The sequence below is a fragment of the Lineus longissimus genome, chromosome 4 (genome assembly GCF_910592395.1).
Source record: "Lineus longissimus chromosome 4, tnLinLong1.2, whole genome shotgun sequence".
NCBI lineage: Eukaryota > Metazoa > Nemertea > Pilidiophora > Heteronemertea > Lineidae > Lineus > Lineus longissimus.
The window spans coordinates 21,945,096-21,969,724 of NC_088311.1; the positions used below are offsets into that span (position 1 = coordinate 21,945,096).

The 24,629-nt window shown below is 39.5% G+C and overlaps 1 protein-coding gene across 1 annotated transcript; it reads right to left on the bottom strand.

Moving 5' to 3' along the window:
- Window positions 1-482: 482 nt before the first annotated feature.
- Window positions 483-24,617, bottom strand: LOC135486826 (annexin A6-like). The gene is made up of 19 exons (XM_064769928.1): window positions 24,589-24,617; window positions 24,196-24,280; window positions 23,644-23,738; window positions 23,404-23,517; window positions 22,930-23,020; window positions 22,615-22,763; window positions 22,172-22,349; window positions 21,740-21,852; window positions 21,281-21,427; window positions 18,293-18,361; window positions 15,903-15,929; window positions 15,368-15,443; window positions 15,016-15,110; window positions 13,877-13,990; window positions 5,913-6,003; window positions 5,387-5,535; window positions 4,132-4,306; window positions 2,929-3,041; window positions 483-2,184 (listed from the first exon to the last, which is right to left on the bottom strand). The coding sequence occupies exons 1-19, from the start codon at window positions 24,613-24,615 to the stop codon at window positions 2,056-2,058; spliced, it is 2,037 nt and encodes a 678-aa protein (XP_064625998.1). The 5' UTR covers window positions 24,616-24,617; the 3' UTR covers window positions 483-2,055.
- Window positions 24,618-24,629: the final 12 nt, after the last annotated feature.

Genomic DNA, 24,629 nt, shown 5'->3' on the forward strand with positions numbered 1-24,629 from the left:
AGATTGCTCTGGTGTAACAGGATGTTTAGTCTCCCAGGAATTGCATTCATTTGGAGGTATGATGCTCGAGTGTTGGCCCGAGCTTCAGGATGGTCCCAAAGTAGCTCTAGTCATTTGAAGGGACCTATTATCAGCTGAAGGATGCAAATGATGTGATAGGAGATTTAGTCCTTGGATGAAGACAGTCATCAGGACGTGAAGTAGAGGTGTACTCTCTCAGCTTTCAAAGGTCCCTCTCCGGAGTGGTCCAGGGCTGTAGGAGGGATGGGGGCAGGGCATAAAGACTAATAGTGCTGTTCTTGCCCCAGAGCAAACTCACCCCCACCACCTGAACCAAAAGGTTAACTACGGCCTAGTGTATGTAACATCTGGAGTTTTTTAAGCAGCTTACAAGGGGCTTTTCAGGGACTCTCGACGAGGGAGGGGGGTCTCTTTGGATAGCGATAACAAGACGGAAGAAGAAAATAAAGTCAAACAAGATATTCTGTCTGTTATTGCACAAACCAAGTTTTATTACATCTCATGGAGATTCCATTTTGATGGAATTCATTTCAAATACCTATACATAACAAGTCTGGAATGATTTCACAATTTCATACGAAGGCATGATCATTCCAGAATTCTGAATGAAAAGATTTTAAATATGTAAAATCACCCTAGCGAATCAGGTATACAACTTGCCAAGAATCCTGTTGTTCGGGCAAGCATTTTTCTGTCAGTCACATATACTCAAATATTGAAAACCAAAGCTGGCAACATTACTACCAGTTAGAAACAGCTTGCTTTTGTTGACAACTCGGGACTTCTTTCTAACCAATTTGTTTGTCAACATTTACTCCCTTTCAAAGCTGACCAACCCTGTAAGATGGAGCACCTGCCCAATTCTCCACAAGTTGGAAAACTGATTATCTAGAGTGTAAATGGAAAACATCTGTTTTGCATTTTGCACAGAGTGATTTCCTGAAGATGACACAGGCTGAGAAAAAAAATGATATAAGTTAGTTCATGCCATAATATACCATTATCCAGATCTAAAAATGGTTTCGGTGAAGTCAGATGAAATATTTATAATACATAGCAACAGATAGAAGTAAACGCTAGAAATATGCTTGAAATAACCCCCTACCCTAATGTCATTTATGAACAAAAGATGGCATTCTACCAAGGGCGATAAAATGATTTTGAATTGGCTCCTTAGAGCAAAATAATCTTTCATAGCTTTTAAAGAAGTGATCATCAGTAGTATGAAAGCAGGTGCTTATGTGCAATCTGCCCGGGTCAGATTTAATGTTCTAGTAATTGCTTTAGGATTAATTATGCATTAATTACATTGGTCAAAATGCATTTCCATGTTTTATGCCTTTCTATCTCCCTTTGTAGAACACCACATAACTAATGTACCTTCAACAATGACCTGTTTACATATACACCATTTTGATATAATAACATGATAAATATGACAGAAATACATAAACATAGAATTTGAATAACAAACTGGGGGTGGAGGCTTTGCAAAACTTGGTGAGAGTTGTAAAATGCTTTTTGTGCTGACCCCTTAAAGGCCTACGTTGTTTCCTTTACAATGTTACTGCACTAATTTAGAGAAATTTTTATTGGTCATGTTGTTCCCTTCTTCTTTTTTTCAACCCAGAGCAAGGCATTAACTCTTTCACTACCTCAGGGTTTTGGCAATGAACCGTACCCCTGGCCCGCACCCGGTATGACCGGGCGGCCTGGATCCCAACTTGGCTGAGAAAAAAGTTAGTTTCATTGTAAAATAGCTAGCATTACTCAATCCTTGGGACAAGGTGTGCATTGAATTGAGTGCAGTTAACTGCCATTTCGTTTCTTCATGTGTGACCAACCAAAAACTTATAGGGACTGTGGTGAACGAGAGAAATTGGGGAAACTTTAGCAGTGTGAATTACTGTGGGCCCGGTAGCGAAAGACTTGAAGACAGCTCTACCACCATTCAGGAACAGCCAAGTTCTCATTCACAACCCGATTTTTCTTTCAAATTCTGTTGTTCAATTGCACCGAATGCTGCCACCACTTCTAGCATGGCGTTCCCAGAATCTTCAGCAGCAACTTCTTGTAGTCTCCGCTGCAGTCCCCCTTGATCCAATCTTCAAGGTTCTTCTTCTTTAACTGGTAAAATTCCGCTCGGATGTCGGCCAAGTCAATCTGAAATAATGAACACATCATCAATATCCAGGGTACCATCGACATTTACATATACAGATATAGCATTATCCATTGTAGCAAAGACGAGAGGTTAACAAAAGGCCTCGCCATCCGTTGACAGATCTTTGAGTCATACCAGTGGTTTGATTATATCTAGTATCATCTTGTAATACCAGGCGGCGCCTGCAGTCAATGTGCATGCGTTTGTTTACAGTGTATAGAGTGATCGTCTCATGTACATGTAAGTTTACGAAATGCTACTGTATGTACATATCATTGTGTAATACTGAATTAAATCAGTCATCAGGTCCACAGATTCACTGTTCCAATCCTTGTGACATTGTTGATGGAGGAAAAGGAAGAAATCAAATATGAGGAAATGTTTATATCAAAATCATCTGGCCAGGTCTACAACATGCATGTTCACAGTTCGGGATCCCAAGGCTAACTCAATTTGGAGGGAAACTCAGTAGACCAGGAAAACTATACAAACAATAATAGCTGATAAAGCACATGCAATGAAATGACATAAGGCTCAGGGACTGTGAAGGCCCAAAATAACCTGAGCTAAACCATTGGTCATAGCAGACTTAAAGGGGGAATAAACTCTTCAAACTGTTCAAATTGAACCTGTTACAATGGCATCGGATTATACTGTACGTTTTCAAATTTTACAGATTGAAAGTTTTTGGTTCTTTTTGGAGATGAATTAAAATTTCGCTGGACGCTAGCCCTTGTGCCTACCTCGCTCCTGCAGACCATGACACGAATCAGATCGTTATCTTTGGTTCCCAAACCTTCCATACTCTTTGCCAGACGCTCGGCAAAATAACGGGGTTTGTTCTTGATGCATTTCACTGGAAACAAATAAGACAGGGTAAGGTGGAATTCATTGAAAACTATCCCCAACCAGGTCTCAAAATTATGCTGGGCCAATAATAATATGGTTTACTCAGTTCCTGTAGAGATGGCGTGAACTGGCCCTCTTGACACAATGTAATGTAACATTGTCTGGCATTAACATCACAGAGTCAAGTGTGTCAATATGTAATGTCACATTGTCTAGCATTAACATCACAGAGTCAAGTGTGTCAATATGTAACGTCACATTGTCTAGCATTAACATCACAGTGTCAAGTGTGTCAATATGTAATGTCACATTGTCTAGCATTAACATCACAGTGTCAAGTGTGTCAATATGTAATGTCACATTGTCTAGCATTAACATCACAGTGTCTAGTGTGTCAATATGTAATGTCACATTGTCTAGCATTAACATCACAGTGTCAAGTGTGTCAATATGTAATGTCACATTGTCTAGCATTAACATCACAGTGTCAAGTGTGTCAATATGTAATGTCACATTGTCTAGCATTAACATCACAGAGTCAAGTGTGTCAATATGTAATGTCACATTGTCTAGCATTAACATCACAGTGTCAAGTGTGTCAATATGTAATGTCACATTGTCTAGCATTAACATCACAGTGTCTAGTGTGTCAATATGTAATGTCACATTGTCTAGCATTAACATCACAGAGTCAAGTGTGTCAATATGTAATGTCACATTGTCTAGCATTAACATCACAGAGTCAAGTGTGTCAATATGTAATGTCACATTGTCTAGCATTAACATCACAGAGTCAAGTGTGTCAATATGTAATGTCACATTGTCTAGCATTAACATCACAGAGTCAAGTGTGTCAATATGTAATGTCACATTGTCTAGCATTAACATCACAGAGTAAAGTGTGTCAATATGTAATGTCACATAGTCAAGTTGTAATGTCACATTCTGATTTGGAAATGTCACATTGTCAAGTGGTAACGTCACATACTCAATAAGGTAATGTCACATTCAAGTCGTAACGTCAGTGACCCGCCACGTCACTCTAAGCCAAGACTGTACAACGTCATAAAACTACTGTTTCATGTCTTTCCACTCACCGACAGCCAAGAGTGAATCTTCATAATCTCCGCTTGTTTCCGACTTGATTGAGTGTTCAATATCTTTGCCGGTCAGTCGCTTGTACTCATCGAACATCTCTCGGAGATGGTTGAAGCTCCTTGAGCAGAGAATCTGGTTGTATTTGACCTCATCTGTTCCAAGTCCCTTACCAGCCTACAAAAAGGATAAGGGAGTAAAAACAAGGCTTGCGTAGGGTGAAAAAGGCAAGGGACTACAGGAAAATGGGAATTTGATTGGTAGGCTCTCCTGTCCCCAAAAGGGCTGAGTAGACGGGATGTGATAGAAAATTGTTCAGTCATCCGTCTGACTACATATCCCTTTGCTTGGAAATGTTGCCCAAGAACCAACAGCTGGTCCTAGATACAGTTTACGACTAGACCAGAATTCCTCATGCAGTGCCGTGGAAACACCTGCCAACAGCCAATACTTAAAAAATTTCAGAACTAATTGGTATTTTCGAATGAAAATAGTGTTTTCCTAACGTGCCATACAGTTGGCACCCTTACATGTAGGAGACACCTCTCTATTAAGGACGCTAGTTTTGGTCCCAAATTGGTTGTTTCCATTCAATTTGACCTCTCTATTCAGGACACCTCCCTATTACAGACAGCACTTGTCAGTCCCAAGAGTGTCCTTAAAAGAGAGGTTCTACTGTATATCATGCCAAGTGATAAGAAGGAATTATACATAATTGGTCTAAAAATAGACATGCACTGACGGATTGCAAATTGCTCATAATGAAAATTGTTTTCTGATGTAAAGACTCACACTTGAAAATACATCATATCATAATGTATTATTAAATCTCTATAAAAGAATATCATGCAGCAGTAATAATATAAATCATAAATCATAAATAATGTGTCTACAATTATGGTCTAAACTTTATTCATAAATATATACACAACGTTATTTTACCTTTATTCTCTTTGATAGCAGAATGCATAGTAAGACAATTGAAATCACACATTCATCAGTTGGATGGGGGTTTCTTTTCAACTTATCACATGCTAGGACACCCTCCTCCAAGCCAGGCTTGGCAACCAAGGTTGTCTCGAGGGCATTTATCAGTAGCACTGCCTTGAGGTGGCCATATCAGAATCGTTGGGGCCTGTGAGGCCAATCTGAACATCATGATCGGAATAGCAAGAGACAGAATAGGCAGAGGACAAGTATGCACACGTATGAGTTGGTTTTGATGCTTTTCAAAATAAACCAGGTGGGTGTACGTACTTTGTGGAAGTCCTCAGCATCGCCCTTCACTTGGGCCTTGTTGACACTGCAGCCCTCGTCCCTGGAGGCGGCAAGCAGCGCGATGAGAACGCGTCTAAAATAGCCGCTAGTGTCGCCCTTGATATCATCCTCGATATTTTTGCGATATTCTGGAAAGAAGTGGAGGCTATAGATATAAATACTGTATCCGCCAAATATTTCACGGCTCATTATTTTTTCACTCATGAATATTTCTAAAAAAAATTAAATTTTTACAATTTCTATTTTAGCAGATTACGGTATTTCTTCCACTTTTTCCAATCAATATTTTTATTCTTGCAAATCGATTCTTGAAATCTGCGAAAAAAATGCCTGGTTAAGTAGGCAAAATGAACTGAATGGGTTCCATGCTGGTTAGAAACTGAAAGGTCACTCAGGGCGGGTCCAGGTCCTGTCACTCCCTTGCCTTGCCTCGTCCTGCCAATTTCACTTCACTGTGTCCTCAGGCGTGACACTTAACCATGGTAACAGGTTATATTGTACTTACTCTCTTTGTACTTGTCCTTCAGAGTTTTGATTTCATGGTTGTTCTTTGTACAAATGATGTCAATCAGGTCGCGCTCATCTGTACCAAGTCCCTGTCAAATAACGAAATGCAAGTTGAAAGAATGACTACAAATAACATGATCAAAGTCCTGAAAGCCTAGGGACATCTAGCGCCACTAGTGGCGGCTGTAGTTACGCCAGTATCCCCTTGGTCATATGTGCAGGTTCAGGTCAAACAGCCAACAGACAAAGTCCAGTCATACGGTGTTACACCCCATTGAGCCAGGTGTTCAGTATGCCAATTTGTTAGGCACAGGATTTTGAACTTTTGTTGACCATGAAGTACCAACACTTTTTGTCATTCAGAGGTCCACTTTCACAATCAGAGATCAAGTTAGTAAATTGTGATACATCAGCTTGTCCCTTAAGGAGTAACTTCTCGAAATAATGCATGAAGTTACAGCTTTCGAGTGCACTACAGATAAACATCTGAAAATGTAAACAAACAGTCAACAGAAAATTAAATGTCTCTCAAAGAACTGCCCTCTATCAAGGAAAGCAGCAAATTTCATCAGTGCTGGTCAACCGTTGTCTCGCAACGTTGTTCCTTTAAGGCAGCTGGGTGTCACTGACCTAACAATTCTGCCCGAACTATCGATGTCATGAAAACATTATTTAGAAATGAGAGTGATTATGCTTAATTAACAGATTATATATAGCTCATAGAACAAGTGACACTTAAGTCATTTGGACAAAAACTACTGGAAAGCTACTTAGTCGCACACTGATGACGTTAACAGTAATACGGGAATTGACAGACAATTTTTGTAATTATTGATGATGGCCTAATGGACATAAAAGTTAAGTCAACATTTACGGTCGATTTGATAGTGGATGATATCCCTGGAATGAAAAGTCCCCAAGCGGCCATTTGGGAGTCCTAGTTAAAGGTGCACTGTATAGTAATGATACAAACTTGACTGAAATAATTTGTGCTGTTTGCTGATCATGCAACTTGTGTAATTCGTTGACAACAGACATCAGTTCCAAGAGACCAACAAATATATTCTAAGATATATCCTCAAAAAGTCATCTAATCATTACAACTTTCAAACTGAAGTTCAGTTTTTTCAATTACGTTGCAATAAACATTTCTCCACAGGTTAATTTTCATCATATTGACAAGTCTGATCCAGCAGCAATGTCTATTCATATTTACTTGTGGTGCAAGTAAATAAAATGGCATACCATAGGCATCTGACATTATCAGGTTGCAAATCAGGTTGCAAATCATGAAAACCATTGAAACTCAATATTTCCAAATTTCTCTCTTACATAAGAGCAACAAGGGAAAATGCTTTTCTGCATAGTAGCCGCAAGCAACTTCACCATCAAAAAATATTTCAGCAACATTAGTAAATTACACCATTTTAATTGCATATGAGCACATTACACAACAGGAAACATTTGACGAATTAATAACAAAAATATGCTAATTCCATTAAACTCTCTTCACAACCAAATTTTCATAAACACATTTGGAACTGCTGCGTCCAACTTGGGAGGCAGGGTGGCATGTCGATTACATCAGCATGGAAAAACTAATTTTGAAACAACATCTATCATCGTTATACGCAACATTTAATAACATTCAATTATCGTGGAAACTCTTCAAGCAGACACCTCTCTACTAAGGACACTCTCTCACTCCAAAAGAGCACTAGGTTCGGTCCCAAATTGGTTGTTTCCGTTTGCTTAGACCTCTATAATCAGGAAAACCGTCTATTAGGGACAGCATTAGTCAGACGCCATGGTGTCCTAATAGAGAGGTTCTACTGTATAGACGACTCATCAGATAAACATCTCCCTTTGAATCTAATGTTTCAATGATCACATTGAATTCAGACCTACAGAGAAATCAACAGGCATGAAAGCTGCGATGAGTAATTTGTGTTCGGCTAATAACCGAGTTTCACTAAAATACCCAAGAGGCCTCTCCTAATAATTTACGATGCAAAGAGCAGCTGGCCGTGGTGGATTTACCACGGATAAGAAGGCTCCTACTTGCTGAAATATATGTATTAATCGATGAACTGACGACATCATTTAAACGCCTATTCGGTTCTAAAGTGGCCGAAGTAATTAGCTGTTTGTGAATGGTCTCGTGAATGAATTCAAAAGTCCATCAGTCAGATGCCGGCCATAAGTCTGGTAATCAGCCTGCCATAGGTCAGATCCCAGCCATAAGTCCGGTAATTAGCCTGCCACAGTTCAGAAGAGGATCTTGGAGAGAGGGTTCAGGGTCGGCACAATGACAATTTTGAAAAGGGCGTGTGGGAACAAGAATGTGCCAAGCTGGGCTGAGATTGGTACAACCTGTCGGAGAGGCCTGCTGGAGTCGCTACTTGTTTTTGATGGGCAGCAACCCCTGTCGACAATCCTGCAGAAGGTCCATGTCAGAGTGCAGTAGCCAATGGATGCATGTTTTGCAGCATTGTGCATAGGGGTTGCTGCCTATCAAAAGCCAAATGGCAACTGCAGCGCCCCTGTGGAAGGGTAACCGGAAAAACGCCGACCGACCGACCAACCGACTGACCGACTGACCTGCCAACCTACCGTCATATGCAGTATCCCTTTCGCTTCTCTATAGCACATGTATCTGTGTAGTGCCCAGCGCAATGGACGTGATGGAGTCCGACGTGTCTGACAGCAGCATCTCCAGTCAATTATACCGGGAAAACGAGCCCACGCGGTAAGGAACTGATAACGATACTCTAAAGATATGCTTTGTCTACATGGTCGGTGGATATAAAAAACTTGATTTGGGCCTAGTATATGCACTGTAGTTTTTCTACTCGAGTGTCTCGACCGATGCAATGCATGAACTGCAACGCGCAACATGCATTTGTTGTCATTTGACCAGCTTACGTGCGCTTGTTTACAATTTCATTGCATATGACCTGCTATTGTGGATTGGATATACCACATTGACTTATGAGTAGGTTGGCAGGTCAGTCGGTCGGTCAGTCGGTCGGTCGGTCGGTCGGTCGGCGTTTTTCCGGTTACCCTGTGGAAGAGGTAGAGACTGGTGATATAAGCTGGAGATGTAAGGGTTCTCTGCATGACAACCATTCCAGCTGCCCTCTTCAGAGACTCGTCACAATCACCTGTTAGATGAGTGGATATTCGAATTGGTAAGATGCTTGCAGTATAAGGTTCAACACAGGTGGTATTCATGATCACAACGTGTACATATCTGTTGAAATGGATGCTTTGAGTCTGAGCACTAACTACGCACCACAGCTACCTAGAAGATCTTGTGAACCATCCTCAGCACAATCTATGTGGTGGGGTTTTTACAATCATTCTAAAACACCTTGGCTGCAACGTGCACGTTGTGCTTAAAAGTAATGATAATGAATTGGACTCCGAGCGTTAAACACTTGAGGAAATGTTAAGCATTGCAATCAATTTGTAGCATTCATGGATTCGATGTTCAATTATATTGAAAGAGGTATATGTTTGAAACACCTGGTTGTATTCAATGAGTTTGATATTCAGGTGCTGCCTTGGGGAAGGTAGTGTGAGCATACAGTCCAAGTCACAAGTGATATCCCTGCAACTTTTGCCCAAGTTGCACACCGAGTTGTGCATGCAAGTTCGCCAAATGGGTCAATCGTGTTGCGCGCAAATTTAGGGATGTCACTTGTGAATAAGACTGTAGTGCCGAGATAACTGATCAACAGATTCAGTTGACTAAAATGAAGTATACGACTAAAACATAACGTGAAATATACCATACAAAGTACAACTTTTTAGTGAGTTTTCTGAGCAGTCACAGTGCATTTTTTGAAATTATGTGTGAGCAGGATTATGTTTGTTTCATGCAGAATATTGGGAAATAAAAAATCATGCTAATTGGGTATGATAAAACTAATTTAACCAGTTAGTTATGACCTTATTGATAAAAATGTGAAAAAATATCTGATTAAAAAACGTGAAAAAACTTTTGGTAACATCTCACCTTCTTTTTCTCAATATTGTTAAAAAATAGAAAAAAATAGAATTAATGTTTTTGAAGCATCGTATTGTGTTTGACAGTTTTGCATTCTGTTATCCACCCATAATCATCTGGAAGTTCTCAAAATCATTACCGTTTATAGAAATATGACCGAGTTATTACCCCTAATTATATAGTCCATGTCATGAGAAAATGGCACATCACAAAAACGCATAAAATGGCTGGGAAAATTAGCCAGCATTTTGCTGAAAATGACTTGTTCTTGATGATAATTTGTCAGATTATGGCAACGTACGTATTTTCAGATACTTTGGACAGTTCAGATGTACCGTAATACAACATTTTGTTCAACTGCTTAATTGTCTGTATGAAATCTTATGTGCCATTTTCTCGTGAAATTGACAATAGCAAATCTATGAGGATGCCATCCATACACAAATTTTCTATCCCTGGTAGTAACAGTCTCACCTTATCCGCAGGCTGTTCAGGAAGAGATTTAAGGCAAAATAAAGCACTTTGACACTGAGGCCTGAAGAATAAATAGGTTAGACTTCCGCTCTGAAATACTCTTAATAAAACCAGATGCCTGCATGGCAGTATGAAAGGCCCTGCTGCAGTAGGCTCTATGGTAGAGTAGACCATACAAAAACCAAAAATAACTAAATAGACGCCAGAGTGGCTTTGCTGTAGTGAATGCTGTAGAGAGAATTTATATTTAACTCACTCTAGTTATTCCAACTCAGAATAACTAGCGGTCTGGTGGCCAGAGTGGCTGCTGTAGTGATGGTGATGTCATGGTAAAGTAGACCAGTCCTATGTAATTCAGAAAAACTAGAGGCCTGGTGACAAGCTGACTTTGCATTAGTAAATGCTGTAATAAAGATGACTCAGTCTTGTGACAAAGAGGCCTGATGAAGATAGTTAGCTGTGCTGAAGTAAAGAATAAAAAGAGGCCTGATGGCCAAAGATAGCTTTTCTGCAATAAGTAGAGAATAACGAGAGGCCTGGTGACTAAGAAGGCTTTGATGTAAGGAAGTAAAGAAAAACTATAGGCCTTGAGGCCAAGATAGCTTTGCTGTGATGAAGAAGACACTCATAGTCATACATGATGTAAGCAAGTATACAGGGTGGCCAAGAAAACTTTTCCCTTGCACAATAGAATTCTATTGTGTATCCATTGTGCGAGGGAAACGTTTTCTGGGCCACCCTGTGGACATGATAGCGGTCTAATGGCAGCAGGATTGGTGAAACTTGGAGGAGAGGAAAACATGCTTCCTTTGTACAATAAAATCATATCAGTTTCTCAAGGGTTAATATTCACCAACTCATCTGCTAATTCCCAATCTGTGAATTTTAGCCCTTGAAGTTTCAAGATGAATAAAATATATTTCGCTGTGATTTATGACCTGATTGATAAAAGAGTGAGAGAAAAAAACAAACCGTGAACCGTCTCACCTTCTTTTTCTTAATCTTAATACAGATAGAGGAATTGTAATTAGACTTTTTTAGCTTTGGCATTGATGGTCTCCGAACAAAAAAACAAGCACAAAAGCCTTGTAGGTATCATACATCATTATAAAATAATAATTTTCATAACCTGTGACTTGACCTAAAATTGGTTCCTAAAAAAACAAGTATTTGACTTGACCTAAAATTGGTTCCTAAAAAAACAAGTATAGGACTGTTACCAGTAATTTTCAAATATCATATACATAGACCTAGGCCTATCAAAGTGGTTGCATGATTGTTCATGATCTCTAGTTATGGGTAACCGCTAATAATTGTGGTAGCCTTCATGGCAAAAGTTGAACACATCGATCAGAGAGATCAGTTCCCCTCTGTCTGATAAACAAATAACAATACATCTCCCCCTTCTCCCTGTAGTGGGTTAAATTTGGGGTATATGTTCAGATATCGGCAAGGGCTTAGGTTAGAGCCAAGCTGGATCAGAGACACTTGTCAGTATTGACGGCGACCCCCTCCCCTTCCTCCGCAAATAAAATCAAACTTGTCCTTTTCATGTGAGGATGTTGGAAAAAACTCAACAATCGGAACTTGACTATGGCATGAATTACTCATGTCAATAGTCATTCACATCCAGGTACCAAATATGTCAAGTGCAATCTGCAATGTTTGCACGCATTGCAACATAAAGATCCGAGTGCCATCCACAATTTTGAATTAGTTTTTCCATTACAAATCATTTGCAGAACTGGCAAACACTGCACCATACTTTTCATTAATGACCTCTTGGTAACCACACCTAACCACTGACCTAATATTCGAAAGTGTTGATAACGAAATGTGCTGATAGACAATCTATTTTGAACGAAATCTCAGCTGTTACGATTGTCATTAATGTTACTGGTTTCTGCTATTGTTGACCAAGGAGATATCAGATGAGATAAGACTTATTTCCTATCATCACCAAATACATAACCAGCAATTATAATGGATAGAAAAATCGGGGCATGAAGGACAAGCAGGCGAGAATATGGGCGATGCTTGACATGCCTTAGTTCTCCAGTAAGATACCTCAGGTCTTTTTGGAAACCATCTGATGACATTCTAACAAAATGAATTTTGAGTGTAGATCTACGTCTTTGGTAAGAGGATGTGACTTTATAAACGTATATTAACGTTTCTTGTGGACATACAGTGGAAACTCTAAGCAGAAACCTCCCATGGCAGGAGACCCTCTCTATTAGAGACAGTGGTTATAGTCCCAAATGGGTAGTTTCTATACAATTCGACTTTTGTCATGACAGGGCAACTCTAAGGGCAGCATTTGTCAGTACCAATGGTGACCTGAATAGGGAGGTTCTACGGCAGTAACTATAACATGTATAACACTGAATGCACAAAGCCAATTCAATTTGCAACAATGAATGTCTGATCACTTAATAACCACATGATAAACACACCAGCCATATAAAACAAACAACATTTGAATGATGTAGAAGGGGACATATCCGATTATTAGCCTACTATTATTATGATTGGTCGGGGCTGGTATTATGATATCAGACTGACATGGCTCATTTTAGACCAGGAATGATAGAAAGGCAACAGCAGCAGTATATTAGTACCAGTAATCAACTCAGGCAAGTTGTCCCATGGCCATACATCCTTTTGCTTGAGTGCTGAGCTTTCGGATTGTATTACATAGATATCTCTGGTTCGGCCAAAGTTCCACATCAAAATACATACTCCAGCGCAGTGATAGCAAGTTTCAGCAAACTTGCATGCACAATAATTTTACACTAGAAATGACAAGATCTATGATTCAGATCTCAGTAGAACTTGAATTTTCCAAATTGGACACAACCAAAACATGACCATTTCAGAAGTATATTTTGCAAGTTCGGGCAGTAACAAAGGCAGCATTTTTTTGGTTCGGGCACAGTCACATCCCTGTGTAGTAACTTTACAATAGTTTTACCGACCTACTAAGGCCTACAATTCGAACAATCTGTTAAGTCGATCAGTCAGTCCATCAATCACATATGGGCAAGCTGGCTGTCCCTCAGGCATGTGATAGACATGTTTGTTATGCACAGGCAGAACCAGTCTTGACCAGTTGTTGCAAAAACACTTAAAGGAAGACTATGGCAATGAACCAGGTGGGCCAGATGAAGTTATACAAAATTGCCAGTAGCGGTGTCTCCTTATCTCACAGTTTATCAAAATTGTTCAGGCTTGTTTTCTAAGAACATGTTTACAGCTGAATAAAACATGACCACATCTTAACTATGCATATTATTAGTCACATAAGACCAGCAATTGACAGCTTTTGATATCTGCCACTAGAAAACAAAACTTTCAGGCAAATTAGGCGGATAAATGTTGCCCAACCACAGTGAGCATGGGACCTCTTGACTATAAGCACCTGCCCCCCACCTACGCTAAGAAATCGGCAGAAAGGACAAAGAGGCAACACTTACGGCCATGGCATCATGGACGAGTTCGACCTCGTACATAAGAGGCTCCTTGAGCAAGGCAGTACACAGGTCCTTGAAGTTCCCGCTTACTTCACTCTTGATGTTGTCGACCAGGTCCTGCAAGAAACATCATTTTGAAAATGGGGAAACGTTGGATGTCAGCTGCCCAAAGAATGTCTTCTTCCAATAAGATTTAACAAAAATATGATTGTTGATATATAACAACTTGTACGGATGCTAAAATTCCGAGATCAAGGTTAGATGCCATTGGGGAAGATGCCATGTACTGAATGAAATACCCATAAAACTGGCATCAAATATTATGATTTCTAACCGTATAAGTTGTCAATCTCAATTTCGTAAGTGAACCAACTTCCAAAACCTTTGTCCAAGAATGATTCTGTAAACTGCCAAGTTTTCGCAAGCGTTTTATTTTTGCAGATATTGCAGATTTTTATACGAAAAATTGGAAAGAGCTTTTTTTATCCAAAAACCAAAAAACTTGAACATTTTATTTTTTTCTTAAACTTTTGCGAAATGTGCCAAAAATTTGACAGTTTGCAGCGTATGAAGTCCAAGAAGTACAAGAGCTTCACTACCACAGAAAAAACTGGTTTCATTTTTCATGCAGAACCCATGAAATATCTACTGCTTAAAAATCTCACCCCATCTTCCTGAAATTGAAATTTGCAAATTAAACATTTTTTCAAAAGGCTTGGACCTCTGGGACACTGCAACAAAATTTCTCATTTGCAGCAGCTTAAGACCAAAATATTTCCAGGATTACTTGGGGAACTCAACCTGCCAAGACCAAGGCCACTGACAGGATGTCTAGGAATTGGAACACTCCAAAAGACTGGAACCACCAGGTAAAGTGTTACAATTGTAGCCTCTACAGTCTTTAAAAGTGCAGGTTGTAGACAGTGGCTATAACTGTACCACCTTTCCTTACCTAGAGCAACTCAGGTGGACCAAGGCTATTCAGGGAGCTGTTCAAAGATACCACTAGGCTATTACTACTACAAAGTTGTGACCAAGAAATCATCACACATTTTCTCACCCACACTTTTGTAGGAAGTTTCTCGCGGAGTTAAACAGAGACAATCAAGTACAAAGAGCTTAACCCGAAGAATCAAACATACCTTTCCGTACATGACCTGAAACTTCTTGGCAATCTCTCGTCGCTGGGCATTGTCATGGGCTGCAAGAACGTCGATGATAGCATCCTCATCCGTTCCTGAAATGGTCAATAAAACCAACTTGTTATAAAAGGACATCATAGACCATATCTAAATTCCTTAATTGGAAGATCACAGAAGTTGACCAAACTACTCATTTCAAAAGGGTGACTGCCACAGTCGGTGGGTTAGACGACGTAAATTCACGTTTCTGAGCACCGAACCGTTGGTGTGAAAGACGTAGATCCACGTTGTGAGGTGTTAAAGTAAATGCAGTTGAGGTAGAATCATGCTACCAATGGTAGAGTTCACTTACCAAGTCCCTTCATGGCCTTCCTGAGTTTGGCCGCGGCATCTTCAGGATTGAAGTGAGGGTTGGGGCAAACAGTTCCCTGAAACAAGCACATGGGAATGATCAGCAAATACCGCTTACAAGACTGTTTCTCATTAATGCAAGATTCCAAATTCTTATCGGCCCTTAAAGAATGATAATCATTCAATCAAAATTCATTCATCGAGTAATCATTATAACTTGTCAAGCATTTGCAGTTTTCCTAAAACATAAGTATAGAAAGTGCTGTCAAAGGGAAAATATAGGCAGCAGCTAGGCAGGCAAGATAAAGTTACACAAAGTCGCCAATAGGGGTCTCTCACATCTCACAGTACATCGAAATTACTCACGTTTGTAAGAGGAATATATTTAGTGCTGAATCTGACATGGCCCAGGGCCCTTACTGTGTATATTAGTCATCTGAAGATGGCCAAATTAGCCCCTCTGCTCCTGCCTATAGTCCCCCTTTAACTGCATGCAGAATGATAATGGTGGACAATTCCTTCATGCTCAAACTTACGGACGCCCGAATTTTAATCGCCTGGAACTGATGATGTTAGCAGGAAAGATATAATAGAATGGGAGGTTTAATTGGAATATTGATCATTATGAATCCAAGTGAAAAGGTTGTCATTATCAATTCTCAATTGTGCTCATAAGTTCCATTCATATCATTTCCTATAATGACAAGGTCACAACCAGATAAGCTCATGTAAATATGGTTCATTTATCATTCAAAGATTAACTGACATTTTTGATATTTGAGAAACAACCGCAACCTGTGAAAAAGCTTGCCCTTTAAAACTGAAGTGATAATCAAATTTTCCTCTCCTATGAATTTGTAAATGATTTAGTTATTTTTGAATTGTGGCCATGGGAATTTTCACAAACCTTGTCTGAACTTGATGTATATTTTTTATGGGATGCATGGCTCTCAATAGACACAGCAATAGAAAAGTTTTGTTCTGCACCAGAAAATATATCTAATCATCTATCTAGCCTAGTCAGAAATGCCTATTATTATCCCAGTAATGGTTAACTTTCGATAATCGAAATGACAAATTGCATGGAATTTGTGCATAACCATTGTTGGAAGAAATATAACAACTACACGCATAGACTGCTTTTCAGAAATTTTTGAAATGATTCTCTTCAAAAGTTACAATGACAAAGAGAGTATATGTGATAAGGTCAGATTTATTTTACATCAAATTGATGTATGTTCACAGAACAAAAAAGAATACACAAATAAGCTCAGATTTATTGGACATGGCTCGTCTTACGTGCTCAAGCAAGTAGTATACACAAACTTGGCTCAAGATAAACAAGAATGCGACCGGTAGATGGGACATGACACATTAAGAAACAAATGGGACAGCTCAGTTATCAGCAAGAACTAAATGTAATAAAGACCAGTCTAGACTTGATATCTAGCAATTTCACCAGGGTCGCAATTTAGGATTTTTCAACATGACTCCTAAGTCATATTGACAGGCAAATTATATTAAAAAACCCTCTCGTTATACAAGAATGTTCTAGTTTGGGTTAACTTGTGTTTTTCTACTCTCGCACAAAACTAAACCAAATGATGTCCATTAGATGAGGGACTAAGCCTGTTTAAAGTAACATTGCCAATGATACAAAGGTAAGTCTAGGCCTCCCAATTCAGTCCTAATGGAGTAAGCATGGCGTTTTTCTTCAAGGCTTGAGCAGAAATTCAACCTGTCTAAATATCTTGTATGGCAAGGTCAATGCCCAGAGATCACATTAGACAGGGTCATCTGCTGTTGATCAGACAGATAGGTAATCATTGATTGGGTGTAATAGTAGACAGTAATTATACAACTTGTGGCCCATCTAATTGCTCTGATGTTATTTATACTAGGATTCACACTATATAGAGCATGCTCATCTTTCACAGCCAAAAGACCTCGTAAGCTTAATGTGCTTTGGTTATGAAGTGACCAGAGTGTGGTGACCATGTTGAGACCATGCCTGATGTACGTATATGGAAGGTATGATCATCATATGTCCAGAGTGCAGTCAGAAGATATAAGGGTTGACGACAGGCACTACCATCTTGACTAGAAGTAATAAGAACTCCTTCGAAATGGCGTGGATGCACATTCAAAACCTGGGAGGCTGTCCTCTGGAAGACAAAGACCAGACTCCCTCCCTTGAAATTGGCATTCATCACTTCGTTTTGAAAGAGTTTAAAATGCTTTAGGAATTCAAGGTCTAGTCCAACTGGTGGAGCCTTTGGTCAACCCTCAAACACTAACCAACCAGAGTTTCTCTGATATTTATGGGTCTAAAAGATTTTTTGAATAGGTATAATGTTTTCCTAATGAACACATTGCAGAAGAACTGACCTTTCACAAATGATCTGCAAAGCTTTGCTCTATACAGGCATATAAATGCACAAAATGTCTTTACAGGTTTTGTAGTTTGACCTAACATTTCCAGCAAGTTATGTAGCAAAAGGCTATGTTATATCATGTAGGGCTATATAACTGAATAAGAATGCATAAGGATCCTAACACCATCCTTAAAGGCTTCTATTCTTCTACTATCTAGCCCAGACCTACATGTATATAATACTTCTGGCTTGAGGGCACTGTTATCTCTATTAATCATGCATCCATCCACCTCACGATATGCTAAGACATATTCTGGAGAGGACTACCATGTCTTGGGATGCGAGGTATGCCTTAATGGTAGTAGGCTCAATTTTCTATTCCAAGGCAGTTATTTTGCATTTCCCATATGGGCGCGGTCTTCCAATAACCTTAGAGAACAAGAGCCGCAGACAAGAAGCAGACCGCATCCCACTAAGCATATCCTAGTCAGATCGGTTAATGATCTTGTAAATCTAAAAAAAATAGAAAGTTAATGATAGTTTTTACTTACCTTGGGCATTTTGGCAGTTTTCTTCTTGATCGCACAAACAGGCAGACGATCTAACAAGTATGTCACCGGTTAGAGGAATGAACCAACTTTGAAATTGTAAGCAGACGATAGCGCATGCAGGCGGTGGGGCAAAACAACCTCGCATTCAGTTCTTTTACACGTAATGAATTCTTTGCTTGATCGGAAATTTTGTAATTTGTCCTAGGGGACGAGAATAGACATGTTCCCGCAAAAGAGTTAACCCCATGGTGTCTAATCGGGTTGATAGTATCACTCTGGGGTGCTTAGGGCGCGGCCCAGGACAAGACAATATATGCAATGTTTCCAGGGACAAGCACTCGAAAGGCCTCTGAGGCAGAAGTAGGCATGTAGGCCATTTAGACGCGGACATGCAGAGAGGGCCTGCCGACCTTGCGCAGCGGCTGATTCGCGCCTACACACCGGACGCAGTGGACCGGCCTCTATCCCTCACCTTTCAAAACATCAGTTAAACAGAATGGAGGTACTATTTAACTATGAAACTTCCTTGGTAACAGCAAGACTCCAACCCAGGCTCCAATACTTAATCGAACCTGTTACCACGGTGCACCATCTACCGGTCCTTGTCACTCAGGCTATCACCGTCGGCTTAATTGCGCTATCTCAGTTCACAAATCGACTTTGTGAAATATCATTTGGTCATCATTGATAAACTGGCCCCAAGGGGGATACTATCTACAAAAATAGCTTAATCCAAAATAAATACCCAGAACTGCCTGTAACTTAGACATAAGTAGATAATCTCCAGTGTCAAATGATTACTTACGTTTACTTCTGACAACTTATGTTTGGGAGGAGAAGCATGAAAATGGCTAGTGTGAAAAGAACTGCTGTCCATTAAATAGAAAGTCCAGCAAAAAAATATTTTTGAATGCTTTTAACTGGTCTAAGACCTTTGGCCTCTTCCCTTAATCTGTCATTGAGTAACCATGGACACTTATTCCAGAGACACAAAAGTACAGATCCGGGGGGGAGGGGGATTGATTTTTATTGTCCAGAAATTAGGGAAAGAGGGATGCTTCCCTTCCCTTCTTGGAAACAAGGAGAAGGTCTGCTGGCCCTTCCCCAAAAGGAATTCTGGGCAACTGTCGGGTTGAAATAGAAGTACATGTACATTTAGTTTGTGCTTTTTGTGGAGAGGGCGCAGAAAAGACATGGCTCTCAGACGCAAGGGGGGGGGCATGCCTCACGCGCCAGCCCCAGCAACAACCAGGCTTTATTCAGGATGTTCTACAAGGGCCTACATCCAGATAATCTGCGTGAGAGTAGATATTCAGCATGAGAGCGCCCACTTGGAATTATACCGGCAGAATAATCAGGAATGTGGGAAGCGCAGGGACAGATGGTGCCTCTTCATCAGGTACTCAAATCCAGGGGCCCCCAGGTCTGCTTCCACGTCTCATCATGCACTAAGGCTCTTGAGGTAAGCAGAGACTCTTCTGTCCATATTATCTGCTGGCTTTTTCAATTCTTCAGACTGTAGTCATAACAATTTGGACAAAACGATCTGAGATTCCTCAGTGGAGGGTGGACAAATCATATTTTTCATGAATAAGACAACGATTGTATTTTCAACACATTATTTAATCAACAATAATGTATAGCAGAGACATATACTACGGTGGATATTCCAGACTGTAAGTGTCAAGGTGGGTACATATAAGGTAAAGGGGTACAATGATAACCCTTAGAGTGTAGAAAGCAGCTAGCAATACACTGTAGTGCACACCGATGATATAATTGTACCACGGCTATAATTGTACCACCTAACCTTATATCAACATGATAAGACAAAATCCAGCAACAATTAAATGTGATACATAGGCAAAACTTTTGATAACTTAGGAAATCTTAAATTTCAAAATATGGAACGAATGTTAAAGCCTCTCAATATTCACAGATAGGTGAACTGGCAAGTGTTTCAAAGCAATAGATATTCTTTCCAATACATGGCCTACAGCTGCTGCATAGATGATAGGATAAAGGATAAAGCATTTATCAAATGATAATTGCTTGAAATAACCAAGTTAAAATGTGGCAAGATAAATCAGTTGGAAGCAAAATGATATTAACGCTACCAGGTAATAAATCAAAATAAAAATTAATCGAAATACAGTTGTTGTCACTCAATGTAAGAATGAGTGGAGATTTATACCTCCACATAAACAAAAAATAACCAACAACATAAACAACAAAAGTGCTGTGTGAAAGACAACAAATGGGTACATGTTATTTTCAAATACAACAAACTGGTACATGTAGTTTCAGCTGCGATGATGCCTGCTTCTTCATAGCGATATGTTTAGCATGCTTCTAGCATTAACCCATTGAACCCTGCGCTCCAACCATTAGGGAATCTCCTATCTGAAGTCACAGCAAAAATCTCGATAAATGTGAATTCAAATACAAATTCAAATTATGAGTGACAAGTTATAAACAGATACAATGAGACATTAAATAAAACATTTGAATAATTTATAAATATGTTACAATTACAAACATACATTATTGCACTTGACTTATGTCAGTTGTTAAATAGATAACAATTTGTAGAAAGATAAGAAGGAAGGTCCATGATATACGAGGCAAAGTTATAATACAGATCTTAAAAATTGAGACTCTAATATCCTTTATTAAATACGACAAAAGACTGGATAGGATGTACCTGCTGTCAGCTGGTTTAGATATGCCCTGATTGATACAGATAATTGGGTAATAATTGTTTAGATACAGGCACAAAGGGAGACTCAAGTTGTCAAGTTACAAGATACATTACTGAACAAGTGCACGGTGCCAATACCTAAACATCTACTATTTTTGCTAAAGATAAACCAGTGAGTGCCTAGATTTTAAATTTTTTTAGGCCAGGACGTTTTGACTCTTGCTAACCTAATGACGTTTTGACCTGATCAAGTTTTGACGCTACACAAGCCGAAATGGTACTTTTTACTTCTTTGGGTCAATTTCCTCAGGAGTGAGGCCAACAAGCCTTAGCAAGACCCTCCTGTAGTCACCACTGGTGTCGTCCCTGATCCAGTCTGACAGACTCTTGCCATACTTCTTTTGGAACTGCTCCATGATCAGGACCATATCGACCTGCAAGAAAATGGCTTCAAATAAGATGATGTATCGGTCTATCATACAAGTAAAGTGCCCAGCAAACAAACAATTTCATCACTTTGACCTGTAGCCCTTTGGCAAGAAGTTCATAAAGTGTGTATTGCAACTATACACTCTATGCAGATAACAGACACTGAGCAATAATCTGTTATCAGTTAAATTGTTTCCAAAAAACTAATATGCAGTCTTTTAGGTGGAGCCAATGCCAACACTACCCGAGGATTAAATCATAAAAGAAGTGTTATTAAACTAAGACATACAAAAGAACCGAGTCCATGCCAAACTCACCTCACATCTTGTAACCACCAGCCTGATCAGAGCCGTATCATTCGTACCAACGCCTTTCATACTCTTGTGCAACTTGTCAGCAAAGTACTCAGGACGGTTTCTCACGATGCGGACTGGAAAAGGTAAGCATGAAAATTAGAATGTGAACTCTCCTGATTGGGTGCAAGTTTTACATGTCGTTTATGATATAGTATGTTGTCCACACATGGTCTGGCTATAAATGTGACCTGGAAGGCAATGAATACACAGGTAAGCATGACCCAGCCAACCAGCTGATCTCTCAATAAAGCAAAGAATGTCAGATTTCTTGCCTAGACAGTCACTGAAATTGCTGATCGGAAAAAGTCAGCCCCGATTCAAAGTATTGTCGTATTGAGTCGTACACAGCCCGAAAGAAACAGACAATTCCCTAACCAAACCAAACCCACCCACCTAAATTCTGCAGCACATCCCTGTAATCACCACTGGTTTCTGAATCAATGGACTCAGTGATGTCTTTCCCTGCTATCTCCTTGTAAAAGTCAAACACCTGACGGAGATGATGCACGTTCTTTGTCACAAACAGCCTGTTGAAAACGGATTCATCTGTACCAAGCTTTTTCTCTCCGGCCTGGAAAGTAAAAGCATTAAGTATTGAATTTAGGTAATCTTCCCAGGCATTAGGCCATCCTTGAAATTACCAAAGCGCTGAGCTCAAACACCAACAGTTCTCTTACTGAAATCCATAAATGAAATGTTTTCTTGTGAGAAAATTCATTAAAGTGACATCTGTTTTCCCCAGATGATGATGCGCATTCAGCAAGGCCATGCCATGGAAAACGCTAAGAAAACGAACTCTAACTTCTATAATCAATCAAAAAATAGTTAATACTTGCATCATAGAGTGCCTGTGCATCACGCTTGCATTGCTCCTTGTCGACAGTGGTCCCTTCGTCTCTTGTTGCTGCACAGATCCCGTTCAAGACCTTGGTGAAATTGCCATGGGTATCGCTTGAGATATTGTCCTCCAAATTTGCATAGTACACTGCAATAAAGATACAGGAGTTACCAAGATTTTGTGTGAGATTTGAATGTTCTTGAATGAAGAATATATTATAAGATTTTCAGAGAAAGCCTTCTTCTTAGATAAGATGAATCTCTCAAACCCAAGAGTATTCTTTTTTGCTGGGGTCAAATTTCCTACAACTCACATGAATGATATTTGGTCTTAATGTCCATCAGCTCCTTGTTGCTTCTTGTGCAAACAATTTCTATCAGTGTATCTTCATCTGTCCCAAGTCCCTGTTTGGAAAAATATAAGTAATTGACAAGAAAAAGAGCTCAAAATAAATATGCAGGAGAGGATGTTCAAACTATTCCAAGGCAAAAGCACCAGAAATAATGTGTATGTAGTTGGTTTTGATGCGTCTATTTTACATAGGTCTCAGCAAGGGCCATTTTCATCAAAAATAGTTGTTGGCGGTCCACTTATTACTCTCATGGGGATGTTGCCTTCTCCATTACTGTTTTCTGCTGTCAATCAATTTTAGCATTTTCATATTGAAACATCATTTCTATTTATTAGGGCTGAAATAAGAGCAACCGACATGGCCTAAGTATTGATAGAAGTATTTCCCCAAATTTTCAGATCAAAATTGAATTTAAAACAGAGGAGTACAGCATACCTCCATGGCTGCTTTGAGAGATTCTGCATCATATTGCTTTCTCTCCTTCAATAATGCTTCCGCCAGCTTCAAGAAGTCACCACTTAGGTCACCACGGATATCGGCCAACAAGTCCTGGAAATAGATCAATCAATCAATCAAATAAGCCATCAATCAATGCTGATCCATCATCCTGCCGTGCTAAAATTGATACTCTTAAGAAAATGAGCAGTCCTTTCAACCACAAAATGAACAACTTACTCTGCCATTGGCCTTTTTATAGGCCATCCATATAGCCTGCAGCTGTTGATTTGTATGGCTTGCGAGGATGTCAATTATGTGAGCCTCATTGGTGCCTGGAAACATAACATGACAATAGCATGAGACACAACATTAATCATAACTAGCACCTGGATTCAACACACATACACTGAAACCTCTCTATCAGTCATCATCATTATGATCATTTATTGGTGCTATAACCATTTGTCGTTTTATTGCCACTGCACTGCACACCTAGGGTTCGGTTTTGATAGGATAGATGATGTTACATGTCAAGTTTCACATGCTACATGTCATTTGTCACAGCTATTATTCACTCATTGACACAAACATGACATGAGTGATAAAAGGGTGAAAGTGACAAATGTGATGTCTATGAATGATGACCGCTCTTTGGAAATGACTTGATGTTCTTTCTTCAGGTCACAAGAATCTTGTAAAAATTGACATGTTACAAGTGACAACATGTATTCTTTGTAAACATTGCTAATTACTGTAAGTCCTCAGTCAAAAGCAGTTAGAAGTGCTTACCCAATCCTTTCATTGCTTTGCGAAACACAGCTGCAGCTTGTGCTGCCTGGGCATCTCCAAAGTCTTTCCTTGGAACTACAGTTCCCTGGAAGTGGAAAGCAAAAGGCTTATGATGGAATACAAAATCATGATAATTATCAGTATAATCCACTGGAGATATGTACAGCAAATTATATGAGCACCCATCCCTCATCTGTCATGACTCAAGCAGACGAATTTTCCAGAAAATGTTGGAAATTTGAGATAGAAATCCGGACAAAAACAGAACCTCTGATTCTATACACGTCAAATTTCAACAGAAGTTAGAAGTATATTATATGTAACGGTTGAAGTCATCAATCAGGCAAATCAATAAGTGATGATCCGTCACTACGATACTTTTTATCTTCTTACTTGACATTTCTCTCCAACGTCCGCCATGTTGTAAACACTAG